Raw genomic sequence first — 13,445 nt, forward strand, 5'->3', positions numbered from 1 at the left:
AAATCTGCAAGTACTCCGGCACTGCGCTCGCAGATCAGCCGGCGAGTCATTTCGAAAAACATTGGACAGATGGCGCCGTATGCATTAGCGTGCCGCTACGCAAAACTGATGAGACGCTCTACTAAAACTCCGCTCGCGGTGTTTACGTAGCGGGACACAAAAATTTAGCGTTTAGTGTACGCAAAGTCAACAAACGCTGTACTAAAACTCTCTGTTGTGTCCCTGTTAGTTCGCGCTGTTCCCCAAGATGAAATTTTCTGGTGCTCTTTGCCCATAGGTGGCCTACTGCCATAACACTCCCATCATCACCATCACAATGGCGTGCGTTTGGCCTAAATGGTGTTTCAAGCCTTTTTAAAAACAGCAATCAGACCTTTTAAGTGCGAATGCACTTTATAAGCGACCCTGAATTCCGGTGACCGCCGTCCTTCCACATAGCAACAGCTGCGGGTGCGCGCGCTCCTCGTCTTCCTTGGCAACGGGGGGAGATGGGCGCGCGCTGCCTGGCCGCTGACATGGCACATACCCACGTGGGGGATTGTCCAGGAATCGGGCGTGAGAAGGGCTAATGCACCCGCTTAAAGGAGTACTGACACGAAATTTCAAAGCTGAGATCCGCTCTAGCAATCAAGTACAACGACAACACAAATAGGTGTCTGTGCATGGCACATACCCACATGGGGGATTGGCCAGGAATCGGGCGTGAGAAGGGCTAATGCACCCGCTTAAAGGAGTACTGACACGAAATTTCAAAGCTGAGATCCGCTCTAGCAATCAAGTACAACGACAACACAAATAGGTGTCTGTGAATAAATGCATCTTTCTTTCTTTGTAGTTGTGTGTGTGTGTGTGATCTCTCTTTCGCGAACATTACCGAACCGCGCAAATTCAACTTCTGCATTCGCACTTTCACATTCTTCCCCTCGGGGAAATGCGGGGAAATTTTTAACTCCATTTTAGCTGGGGTGAGGTCAGACGTTTCGGTGTTAAGCGGGTAAGAAAAGTTTCTTAAGGCGAAGTGTTTGCTACTGAAGCAATTGCTTGTTTTGCGTTACTTCCGCCCTTTGTGTTAGAATATAGCGGCAGCCGATGAGCTCTTTCCTACACCGTCTTTGCATGTTTCACGGTATAAAATTCTACACGGACATTTTCAGTATATCACGTAAATTTTCTGCCTATAACATCACGCATTTCGGAAAAACCTTTTTTCTTAAATTTTAAATTGCTATCCATCTTCTGGCTTAACGCCAGTTACGTGAAGACACCGGGTTAAACGTGCAGCGGGAAATTCTTAAAATTTTTGTTGCGAAGCGATGCGATAAACACGAGCTGGGTTATATTTGTGCGCCAGGAAACGAAAACAAAAATGGTAGTGCAAATACTCCGCAACGTTTCTGCCTTAGTATGCCATTTTTGGTATATTCATGCCGAGTTAAGTGTATGCCAACCTTAACCAGTGGAGGTGGTAGTCGTTCTTTCGTTGGATCAAGCGGTGTTAGCCTGGCAAGGTGTGCTGGCAATGGCTCTGCCCGAGCGCCACCTAATGAGTCAGTAATATGGTCCTTTCACCATGAATCCCGACTTTCGTAGCCGAGAAGAAAGCACGAGGATGAGTAGACCATGTAAAGACCATTTTTCTGGCGTTAGTGGCTTCACAGCAAGCCGGCCTAGTTGGAAACGATTCATGATTGGACTTGCGCAAACCAAACGGGGACGAGCAAGGAACGACAAGGACGAGCGCACTCTAACAACTGGTTTAATTTCTTGGAAGACATATATACCCCACAGACCTGCGTACAATATCTCAGTAAAAGCTTTACAGCGCACACACATCACATTAGTAGATCGGCGTCTACAAAAAAGGTGACAGCAGCGTCAATTCCTTATCTAACAAGGCCATAGAAGGGTGGCTGATGCACTTGTATTTGTGCTGTGAGATTAAAAACGCTTCCACAATCTCTCTTGAATTTTGTTTAGGATTCGAAAACAACACCGAAGTTTCCTCTAAGCTGGGTGCGCAATCAGTTTTTTTACATTCTTTACAATGCGTGGCCAAGTGTGTGTAAGGCCTTCCTTTTAAACTTGTAGCATGTTCTCTTAATCTTATATACAGGCACCTTCCGGTTTGTCCAACATACACGTGCCCACATAGCAAGGGTATCCTATAAACCACGTTTTTTACACATTCAACAAATGGAAGCTTGTGTTTGACATTGCATACATGGTTGTATTTGTCTTTTCCTTCATATTTCTGTTTTACCCTTGAACACACACTTCCGATTTTGTTTTTTGCCGAGAAAACCACATTCACATCATAGTTCTCTGTCACCTTTTTTAGACGGTGCGAAAGGCCATGTACATACGGAATAACGGTCACTTTGGATCGTTGTGCGCATTCTTCAGGTGTAACTTCCTGTACGTGTTTCAGCTTTCTTAGTAGCCTCTCACACGAAGCCTGCAACACATGTAAAGGATAGGCGGCTTCCCGCAAACGTGACACCTGTAGTCCAAAGGCCTCATTTACCGAGTGAAAGCACGATTTAAACAAAGCGGACCTGAAGCACGCTACCACTAAGCCATTCCTAACAAGCCTAGAATGATCAGATGAACAGCTTAGAAGAGGCTTTCCGGTCCTTGGCGAATATACCCAGACAACATGACCTGGTTCAAACTTCAGCAGCACATCAAGAAACTTCAACTTATTGTCCACAGGAATTTCCGAAGTGAATTTTAGCCCATTTCTTCTTAAAACGAAGGCGTCAAGTACCTTTTCCTTCAAGGCAACGATGTCAAATTCGGAACCCAAAACTAAGTAATCGTCTACAAATCTTAACACCTTAGACACAACACCATCTAAATCTCTGCACAACTCTCTATCTACACGACTAAGAAAAATGGTGCTAAGAACAGGAGCAACCTTCGAACCGATACAAACTCCTGTTGTTTGCAGGAACGTCTTATCACCAAACCCGACGTGAGTGTTGTTAATGTAGAAATGCAGCAACTCCAAAAAAGATTCTACCGTCATTCCACAAGTGTTTCGGAACGCCACCTCGTCGTTGTCCTCCGTGATGCATTCACTAACGCACCGCATGAGAGGTTCGTGTGGCAGAGAATAGTAGAGATCTTGGACGTCGATGCTAATACCGCAGTTACAATTGACGCTTCCAGACGACAAATACTCAACAAGGGCATCCGAATTAGCCAATTCATAAGGATCATCTACAGTCAGGGTGTTCAACATTTTTTGTAAAAACCCTGCGACAATCACTTGCCAAGAACCCCGCTGGGAAACGATTGACCTAAACGGAATTCCCTCTTTATGTGTTTTTGCGCTGAAAAATACCTCCAGCTTCATCCCTTTCGCATTCCTAACATCTGACGCTAGCTTCTCTTGGTTGCATTGCTTCAACAAACGCAACGCCCTATTCTTAACCTTATGGACGTTCACCTTCGATTTTGTGAAGCACTTTGTCATTGCCACCGAAGCCTTTTCCAAGTACAGAGCATCAGGTAAAACAACAACCATCCCTTCTTTGTCAGACTGAACAACACGCAGGTTATTGTCGACCAAATAACTTGCGACCTTACTAACACTTGGTTTAGTCCTTGTACGTACCGGTGCCTTAGCCACAACATCTACACACTCAACCAAACACCGATCTTTTTCTTTTTCGGGTACGTACCGGGCGACGTCTCTTGTGAGTGCGAGCCTGTCGACGATGTCAAGACGTGGCTCTACGCAGAATTTGGGTCCCAACTTGAGGACCTCCTGTTGACGTTCTTCCACCGTGGCCTCCCCTAGTACTAGAAGTCTTCGTTCGGAAGCCACTTTCTTCTGTTTCTTCGGCAAGTGTGGTCGAGCGTAATTCCAAAGAGCCTCTGTCAAATTGTTGGCTTGTCTACGCCACTCACAGAAGGCCTTCACGTTCACAAGTCCATTCGTCGTATACGTGCATGCAACTTTCAGGCAGTCTGTGAAATGCCTGACCTGTCTCCAGCTCTCAGATCTCAATACAACCATGCAATACAATACAACAATACAATACAAATACAACCATGTATGCAATGTCAAACACAAGCTTCGATTTGTTGAATGTGTAAAAAACGTGGTTTATAGGATACCCTTGCTATGTGGGCACGTGTATGTTGGACAAACCGGAAGGTTCCTGAATATAACATTAAGAGAACATGCTTCAAGTTTAAAAGGAAGGCCTTACACTCACTTGGCCACGCATTGTAAAGAATGTAAAAAAAGTGATTGTGCACCCAGCTTAGAGGAAACTTCGGTGTTGTTTTCGAATCCTAAACAATATTCAAGAGAGATCGTGGAAGCGTTTTTAATCTCACAGCACGAAGACAAGTGCATCAGCCAGCCTTCTGTGGCCTTGTTAGATAAGGAATTGACGCTGCTGTCGCCTTTTTTGTAGACGCCGATCTACTTATGTGATGTGTGTGCGCTGTAAAGCTTTTACTGAGATATTGTACTCAGGTCTGTGGGGTATATATGTCTTTCTTCCAAGAAATTAAACCAGTTGTTAGAGTGCGCTCGTCCTTGTCGTTCCTTGCTCGTCCCCGTTTGTTTTGCGCAAGTCCAATCATGGTTAGTGGCTTGATTCGCCGTACTTTTTCAAGAGTTTTAATGGTCATTTTGTAGCTCCTTACAAATACTTTTACGTTTAGGTTGCACCAAACGTTGAAGTAGCGTGTATTATTGGATCGTCAAGTATCGATTTACTGGCGAAAATCCTCCCCATTATACTGAGTAAGCAGTCCAGGGCATGCGAATACATGCGAAGGCGTGCATTTTTTCCGAAATAAAAAGTGTGCTCCAGGCAGCGCTTGCATGGTTATTGTCCTGGCGTTACTCATACAACACAATTACGGCAAGATGTCAGGTCGCAAGCAAGTTTTTCAAGCTCGGCTTCATGTAATGCATATTTTTTCTACAGGGCCCATTTTCTTCCATTTTCTTTATGATTTATAAAGTATCTTTTTTTTTTGACAATTTAATCACATTTGCCCATAGCTAGGGCATGAAGCAGTCCTTAATTGAACACAGGAGGAAAACGAGCAGCTCAGAATTTCGAGGTAGGCAAAGCGAAGGTGTCCGACAATTTTTCGTATTGAAGTACGTTTGTTTTTGAAAGCAAAAAGTGCAAAGAAACATGCTGCGTGGCTGGGAGCCGAAACCATCGCGTACCTACCTTATTTCCTTCCTTCCTTCCTTCCTTCCTTCCTTCCTTCCTTCCTTCCTTCCTTCCTTCCTTCTTCCTTCCTTCCTTCCTTCCTTCCTTCCTTCCTTCCTTCCTGTTCTTGACGGCGGGCTTTGCCTCAGGTATTCTCATTAACGGTTCAAAAAATCGGTTGCAGGAGAAACGTAGGTCCCTAATTTGTACAAAATAATATATGACATGGACGATATCCGCATTTACATGAGGTTCGAATTTCAGTAGTAACAAACATAAAGCCATCACTAATATTGCGTCGTGTTTCCACTTCGAGGTTTATTCAATCAAATTATGTTAGGAGACCTAACTCTAAACAGATGTGGTTGTAATTGGCATTGGTTCATATGCATGTATAAAAGCGCACTATCCGTTAAGAAGCATGAATCTCGATCATCTGTTTTCCACGATAATTTGCTGACACTACTTTCGCGAAATGAATTGCAGAAGCGTCATAAGAGCTAATTATCCACCTATATGTTTTTTTTGTTTCTCTGTCGGTAGTTCCCCTTTACAAATTATGTGCTCCACCTTACGCTATGCCCTTCCATGGGCCTGTAAGGTATCCTGAATGAATAAATATGCTCGTGAAATTGACCTAGCTTAAGGTTGTCAACTGAAAAATTTAGCTGGTTGTAGGACGTCAGGCTCATACGAAGTTGCATAAAATTCAGGGCGATTTGAGGGTGGCTTGAGACGAAAAAATGAAGACCTACACAACGGCAGACGTGTCACAATGATTGTCAAGGTCACCAAGTTTGCTTATCGGAATTGATGCACATTGATTATTTGTTTTTTCTTTTAAAAGTTTCTTGTGTAATACTCCGAACAGAAAGAGACGGGGGTTGAAAGGCCCTGCAATAAAGTTCACGAGGTCAACAAGTTTAAAACATAAAGGGTATTTCTCGAGTAGTATGTCAGAGGGGAAAAAGTAGAACGGACGCAAGAAACGGCGCTGTTACCTGACAGCCACCGAAATACTCTGATTCATTATGAGGTTTAACTCGCCTGCCCTACACAGACGATGAGGCACACCGTAGTGGAGAGCTGAGGGTGAATGTCGACCGCCTGGTTATCCTTAACGTGCGCCAAAATCTCGAACACACGGTCGTTTTAGGGGGCAGCCCTTTGGCGGCCGTCTATGGGCCGAGCTGCGTTGGCAGCGTAACCGAGGGAACGATGTCAAGACCGACGAGTGAAAGAAAAAGCGAACGATGAAAGAAAGCAATGGAGGAGAGTGTCGCGAAATTGGGAGGGGAGGGCGGTTCGCCGTGGCGGCGCGAGCCAGCGCTCTCCGAAAATGTGCGGTGGGGGAGCGGAGGGGGCAGTGTGCTATGCCCAAATGAGGCGCTCGACCGCGCGACGCTTGGCGTTCGCTTAAACGTTCGCTGAAGACGCAGTTCGCCGTCCTTCCCGATACGCATTTCACGCCTCCAAGAGGCTCATCATCGCTGCCGTCGAGAGAACGCACGAGTGAGTGCTGCCTCAGCGCATTGCTGCTGCGCCTAAACATCGCATCAGGGAGTATCATCATCGCCAGCCAATTTCTTGCTTTTCTCCTCCATCCGAAATACTCTCTCCCAATGGCATCCTTTGCCGGAAAGCAAGCAGGTAAAAACGTGAACCCTTTATTTTTGGGGAACGGCATCACCATAACAGACAGACAGACAGACAGACAGAGAACTTTATTGAGGTCCAGAAAATCCGTGGCAGTCTTAGTGACTGCGTCCTGCGGATGCGGGCCGCACTTGCGCAGGGGGCGGAAGTCCTTGTTCCTCCGCTCTCTCGCAAGCAATCTGGACAGCCCGGAGTTGAGTCATGTACTCATCACTTTGTAGGGCTTCTTCCCACTCTTCTTCTGTTATAAAGTCACCGCGCAGTAACGCAGGGCATTGCCAGAGCATGTGGTTTAACGAGCATGTGGTGCTACTACATTTTGTGCAGGGCGGTTGGATGTCGTGTGCGAAGTGGCTAAATACGCTTCTCGAGGGGAATGTACCCGTTTGGAGCATTCTAAAGGCAGTGGATTGTGATCGCTGAAGCTTGGTGTGCGGGGCTGGATATTTCTTTCTCTCTAGCTTGTAGTGTGCCGTGATCTCGTTGAAAGTTTGTAGCGGATCTCTATACTCTTCCCAGTCGCTGGTCGTCGAGCGTCCTACGCTGCCGCGGCGGGTGATTTCACGCGAGCAGTCGTGGGCCATCTCGTTGGCGTTGGGAATGTTCTCATGTATTTCATGTCCCATGTGGGCAGGGAACCACGTAATGCAGTGATAGCAGTCCTCGCTTCTGTTGTTAATGATTCACGCGAGAAGCTGCTTTGCGGACGATTGGACGGGGTCATTCGAAATAATGTTAAACACAAAGTTGCCGTTCAGTCAGGGGACAGCGAAAGTTGTTATTTTCGGCTCAATGTATTCGAATGATTGAACTGCTTTCGCTTCTGTTTCCGCCATTCGTGACATTCACGTGTTTGGTATGGCCAATTCAAAACTAAAAGATTTTCTTGCAGCCCACCACAGAAATTTACTGCTCGGCTGTCTGGAAATTACGCAGAGTCCTGCGTGGACGCCTTTTTTGTTATGAGGGTTGTTTTATGATGAGGAGGTTATGGTTTGTTAGGCGGAAATGACGTGAGGCAGGTTTGGCGATGGACAAAAGACACGATATATTAGCGGGACGAATAACTAACAAAACAGATAAACGAATGTGGTGTCCCGTCGGCGACGGCCCCGAAAGGCGAAGCAGGAGACAAACGCCCGAGTCAGATTCAAGCCAAAGAGCATTTATTCCCAGTAACGTCATATATAAACAGGAGGCGATGCATATATACCCACGGCGTAGCCCCCTGGTGGTAGAACCACCGAAACGCTGAGATGCGAAAACCCCGGATACTACATACTTTCTCCCTCGAAACAAACTCCCCTTGGGAGGAAAGGCTAGATACAGGAAACGAAATAACTCAAAATAGCGACGCAAACTCAATTAAAATGTAGTGTCTGTTCTGTCTACCCTTCCTTCGGGGACGATTGACTACCCGTTGCAGAGTTTATAAGTCCCTACGAAACACTTTCTCTATAGTTCATTTGCACTCTCTGCACAGCACTGCACTTTCACGGCACGCACACAGCACTGTTTCTGGCGAACCCCCTGTCACCTTCGTCTCCCCCTTTTCTTTTTCGTCTTTTTCTTGCCCTTATCGGCGGACTCATTATATTCGACGGCCTGGATCTTGGGCTTGCTCTGTTTGTCGACCTTCTCGGCGTCTCTCTGGAGCTTTTCGGCTTCGTCGGCCTTTCCGGCTTCTCCCTCAGGCTTGTCAGCTTCTTTGGCCTTCTCGGCTTCTTTCAAGATCATGGACTTTCCCTCTTCGTGGGCCTTCTCGACGCCTCCCTCAGGCTTGTCTGCTTCTTTGGCCTTCTCGGCTTCTTTCAAGATCATGGGCTTTCCCTCTTCGTGGGCCTTCTCGACGCCTCCCTCAGGCTTGTCTGCTTCTTTGGCCTTCTCGGCTCCTTTCAAGATCATGGGCTTTCCCTCTTCGTGGGCCTTCTCGACGCCTCCCTCAGGCTTGTCTGCTTCTTTGGCCTTCTCGGCTTCTTTCAAGATCATGGGCTTTCCCTCTTCGTGGGCCTTCTCGACGCCTCCCTCAGGCTTGTCTGCTTCTTTGGCCTTCTCGGCTTCTTTCAAGATCATGGGCTTTCCCTCTTCGTGGGCCTTCTCGACGCCTCCCTCAGGCTTGTCTGCTTCTTTGGCCTTCTCGGCTTCTTTCAAGATCATGGGCTTTCCCTCTTCGTGGGCCTTCTCGACGCCTCCCTCAAGCTTGTCTGCTTCTTTGGCCTTCTCGGCTTCTTTCAAGATCATGGGCTTTCCCTCTTCGTGGGCCTTCTCGACGCCTCCCTCAAGCTTGTCTGCTTCTTTGGCCTTCTCGGCTTCTTTCAAGATCATGGGCTTTCCCTCTTCGTGGGCCTTCTCGACGCCTCCCTCAGGCTTGTCTGCTTCTTTGGCCTTCTCGGCTTCTTTCAAGATCATGGGCTTTCCCTCTTCGTGGGCCTTCTCGACGCCTCCCTCAAGCTTGTCTGCTTCTTTGGCCTTCTCGGCTTCTTTCAAGATCATGGGCTTTCCCTCTTCGTGGGCCTTCTCGACGCCTCCCTCAGGCTTGTCTGCTTCTTTGGCCTTCTCGGCTTCTTTCAAGATCATGGGCTTTCCCTCTTCGTGGGCCTTCTCGACGCCTCCCTCAAGCTTGTCTGCTTCTTTGGCCTTCTCAGCTTCTTTCAAGATCATGGGCTTTCCCTCTTCGTGGGCCTTCTCGACGCCTCCCTCAGGCTTGTCTGCTTCTTTGGCCTTCTCGGCTCCTTTCAAGATCATGGGCTTTCCCTCTTCGTGGGCCTTCTCGACGCCTCCCTCAGGCTTGTCTGCTTCTTTGGCCTTCTCGGCTTCTTTCAAGATCATGGGCTTTCCCTCTTCGTGGGCCTTCTCGACGCCTCCCTCAGGCTTGTCTGCTTCTTTGGCCTTCTCGGCTTCTTTCAAGATCATGGGCTTTCCCTCTTCGTGGGCCTTCTCGACGCCTCCCTCAGGCTTGTCTGCTTCTTTGGCCTTCTCGGCTTCTTTCAAGATCATGGGCTTTCCCTCTTCGTGGGCCTTCTCGACGCCTCCCTCAAGCTTGTCTGCTTCTTTGGCCTTCTCGGCTTCTTTCAAGATCATGGGCTTTCCCTCTTCGTGGGCCTTCTCGACGCCTCCCTCAAGCTTGTCTGCTTCTTTGGCCTTCTCGGCTTCTTTCAAGATCATGGGCTTTCCCTCTTCGTGGGCCTTCTCGACGCCTCCCTCAGGCTTGTCTGCTTCTTTGGCCTTCTCGGCTCCTTTCAAGATCATGGGCTTTCCCTCTTCGTGGGCCTTCTCGACGCCTCCCTCAGGCTTGTCTGCTTCTTTGGCCTTCTCGGCTTCTTTCAAGATCATGGGCTTTCCCTCTTCGTGGGCCTTCTCGACGCCTCCCTCAGGCTTGTCTGCTTCTTTGGCCTTCTCGGCTTCTTTCAAGATCATGGGCTTTCCCTCTTCGTGGGCCTTCTCGACGCCTCCCTCAGGCTTGTCTGCTTCTTTGGCCTTCTCGGCTTCTTTCAAGATCATGGGCTTTCCCTCTTCGTGGGCCTTCTCGACGCCTCCCTCAAGCTTGTCTGCTTCTTTGGCCTTCTCGGCTTCTTTCAAGATCATGGGCTTTCCCTCTTCGTGGGCCTTCTCGACGCCTCCCTCAAGCTTGTCTGCTTCTTAGGCCTTCTCGGCTTCTTTCAAGATCATGGGCTTTCCCTCTTCGTGGGCCTTCTCGACGCCTCCCTCAGGCTTGTCTGCTTCTTTGGCCTTCTCGGCTTCTTTCAAGATCATGGGCTTTCCCTCTTCGTGGGCCTTCTCGACGCCTCCCTCAAGCTTGTCTGCTTCTTTGGCCTTCTCGGCTTCTTTCAAGATCATGGGCTTTCCCTCTTCGTGGGCCTTCTCGACGCCTCCCTCAAGCTTGTCTGCTTCTTTGGCCTTCTCGGCTTCTTTCAAGATCATGGGCTTTCCCTCTTCGTGGGCCTTCTCGACGCCTCCCTCAGGCTTGTCTGCTTCTTTGGCCTTCTCGGCTTCTTTCAAGATCATGGGCTTTCCCTCTTCGTGGGCCTTCTCGACGCCTCCATCAGGCTTGTCTGCTTCTTTGGCCTTCTCGGCTTCTTTCAAGATCATGGGCTTTCCCTCTTCGTGGGCCTTCTCGACGCCTCCCTCAAGCTTGTCTGCTTCTTTGGCCTTCTCAGCTTCTTTCAAGATCATGGGCTTTCCCTCTTCGTGGGCCTTCTCGACGCCTCCCTCAGGCTTGTCTGCTTCTTTGGCCTTCTCGGCTCCTTTCAAGATCATGGGCTTTCCCTCTTCGTGGGCCTTCTCGACGCCTCCCTCAGGCTTGTCTGCTTCTTTGGCCTTCTCGGCTTCTTTCAAGATCATGGGCTTTCCCTCTTCGTGGGCCTTCTCGACGCCTCCCTCAGGCTTGTCTGCTTCTTTGGCCTTCTCGGCTTCTTTCAAGATCATGGGCTTTCCCTCTTCGTGGGCCTTCTCGACGCCTCCCTCAGGCTTGTCTGCTTCTTTGGCCTTCTCGGCTTCTTTCAAGATCATGGGCTTTCCCTCTTCGTGGGCCTTCTCGACGCCTCCCTCAAGCTTGTCTTCTTCTTTGGCCTTCTCGGCTTCTTTCAAGATCATGGGCTTTCCCTCTTCGTGGGCCTTCTCGACGCCTCCCTCAAGCTTGTCTGCTTCTTTGGCCTTCTCGGCTTCTTTCAAGATCATGGGCTTTCCCTCTTCGTGGGCCTTCTCGACGCCTCCCTCAGGCTTGTCTGCTTCTTTGGCCTTCTCGGCTTCTTTCAAGATCATGGGCTTTCCCTCTTCGTGGGCCTTCTCGACGCCTCCCTCAGGCTTGTCTGCTTCTTTGGCCTTCTCGGCTTCTTTCAAGATCATGGGCTTTCCCTCTTCGTGGGCCTTCTCGACGCCTCCCTCAAGCTTGTCTGCTTCTTTGGCCTTCTCAGCTTCTTTCAAGATCATGGGCTTTCCCTCTTCGTGGGCCTTCTCGACGCCTCCCTCAAGCTTGTCTGCTTCTTTGGCCTTCTCGGCTTCTTTCAAGATCATGGGCTTTCCCTCTTCGTGGGCCTTCTCGACGCCTCCCTCAGGCTTGTCTGCTTCTTTGGCCTTCTCGGCTTCTTTCAAGATCATGGGCTTTCCCTCTTCGTGGGCCTTCTCGACGCCCCTCTCCTCCCTCAAGCTTGTCTGCTTCTTTGGCCTTCTCAGCTTCTTTCAAGATCATGGGCTTTCCCTCTTCGTGGGCCTTCTCGACGCCTCCCTCAGGCTTGTCTGCTTCTTTGGCCTTCTCAGCTTCTTTCAAGATCATGGGCTTTCCCTCTTCGTGGGCCTTCTCGACGCCTCCCTCAGGCTTGTCTGCTTCTTTGGCCTTCTCGGCTTCTTTCAAGATCATGGGCTTTCCCTCTTCGTGGGCCTTCTCGACGCCTCCCTCAGGCTTGTCTGCTTCTTTGGCCTTCTCAGCTTCTTTCAAGATCATGGGCTTTCCCTCTTCGTGGGCCTTCTCGACGCCTCCCTCAAGCTTGTCTGCTTCTTTGGCCTTCTCAGCTTCTTTCAAGATCATGGGCTTTCCCTCTTCGTGGGCCTTCTCGACGCCTCCCTCAGGCTTGTCTGCTTCTTTGGCCTTCTCGGCTTCTTTCAAGATCATGGGCTTTCCCTCTTCGTGGGCCTTCTCGACGCCTCCCTCAGGCTTGTCTGCTTCTTTGGCCTTCTCAGCTTCTTTCAAGATCATGGGCTTTCCCTCTTCGTGGGCCTTCTCGACGCCTCCCTCAAGCTTGTCTGCTTCTTTGGCCTTCTCGGCTTCTTTCAAGATCATGGGCTTTCCCTCTTCGTGGGCCTTCTCGACGCCTCCCTCAGGCTTGTCTGCTTCTTTGGCCTTCTCGGCTTCTTTCAAGATCATGGGCTTTCCCTCTTCGTGGGCCTTCTCGACGCCTCCCTCAGGCTTGTCTGCTTCTTTGGCCTTCTCGGCTTCTTTCAAGATCATGGGCTTTCCCTCTTCGTGGGCCTTCTCGACGCCTCCCTCAGGCTTGTCTGCTTCTTTGGCCTTCTCGGCTTCTTTCAAGATCATGGGCTTTCCCTCTTCGTGGGCCTTCTCGACGCCTCCCTCAAGCTTGTCTGCTTCTTTGGCCTTCTCGGCTTCTTTCAAGATCATGGGCTTTCCCTCTTCGTGGGCCTTCTCGACGCCTCCCTCAGGCTTGTCTGCTTCTTTGGCCTTCTCGGCTTCTTTCAAGATCATGGGCTTTCCCTCTTCGTGGGCCTTCTCGACGCCTCCCTCAGGCTTGTCTGCTTCTTTGGCCTTCTCGGCTTCTTTCAAGATCATGGGCTTTCCCTCTTCGTGGGCCTTCTCGACGCCTCCCTCAGCTTGTCTGCTTCTTTGGCCTTCTCAGCTTCTTTCAAGATCATGGGCTTTCCCTCTTCGTGGGCCTTCTCGACGCCTCCCTCAGGCTTGTCTGCTTCTTTGGCCTTCTCAGCTTCTTTCAAGATCATGGGCTTTCCCTCTTCGTGGGCCTTCTCGACGCCTCCCTCAGGCTTGTCTGCTTCTTTGGCCTTCTCGGCTTCTTTCAAGATCATGGGCTTTCCCTCTTCGTGGGCCTTCTCGACGCCTCCCTCAGGCTTGTCTGCTTCTTTGGCCTTCTCAGC

The 13,445-nt window shown here is 49.5% G+C and overlaps 1 protein-coding gene across 1 annotated transcript; it reads right to left on the reverse strand.

Moving 5' to 3' along the window:
- Positions 1-1,852: 1,852 nt before the first annotated feature.
- Positions 1,853-4,024, reverse strand: LOC144148261 (uncharacterized). Its single transcript, XM_077679823.1, has 2 exons — positions 3,620-4,024; positions 1,853-2,500 (listed from the first exon to the last, which is right to left on the reverse strand). Exons 1-2 carry the CDS (start codon positions 4,022-4,024, stop codon positions 1,853-1,855), a joined length of 1,053 nt encoding a protein of 350 aa, XP_077535949.1.
- Between the last annotated feature and the right edge of the window lie 9,421 nt (positions 4,025-13,445).

Source organism: Haemaphysalis longicornis, unplaced genomic scaffold (assembly GCF_048455015.1).
Source record: "Haemaphysalis longicornis isolate Haplotype H1 unplaced genomic scaffold, Haemaphysalis longicornis Haplotype H1 scaffold_8, whole genome shotgun sequence".
Classification (NCBI taxonomy): Eukaryota; Metazoa; Arthropoda; class Arachnida; order Ixodida; family Ixodidae; genus Haemaphysalis; species Haemaphysalis longicornis.

Excerpts from the sequence above, each read along its gene's own strand:
- LOC144148261 (XM_077679823.1), bottom strand. The coding sequence starts at position 4,024 with ATGGTTGTATTGAGATCTGAGAGCTGGAGACAGGTCAGGCATTTCACA. Across the intron at positions 2,501-3,619 it reads ATGTTGTGGCTAAGGCACCG|GTGTCACGTTTGCGGGAAGC; the intron begins GTACGTACAAGG and ends TTTGGACTACAG.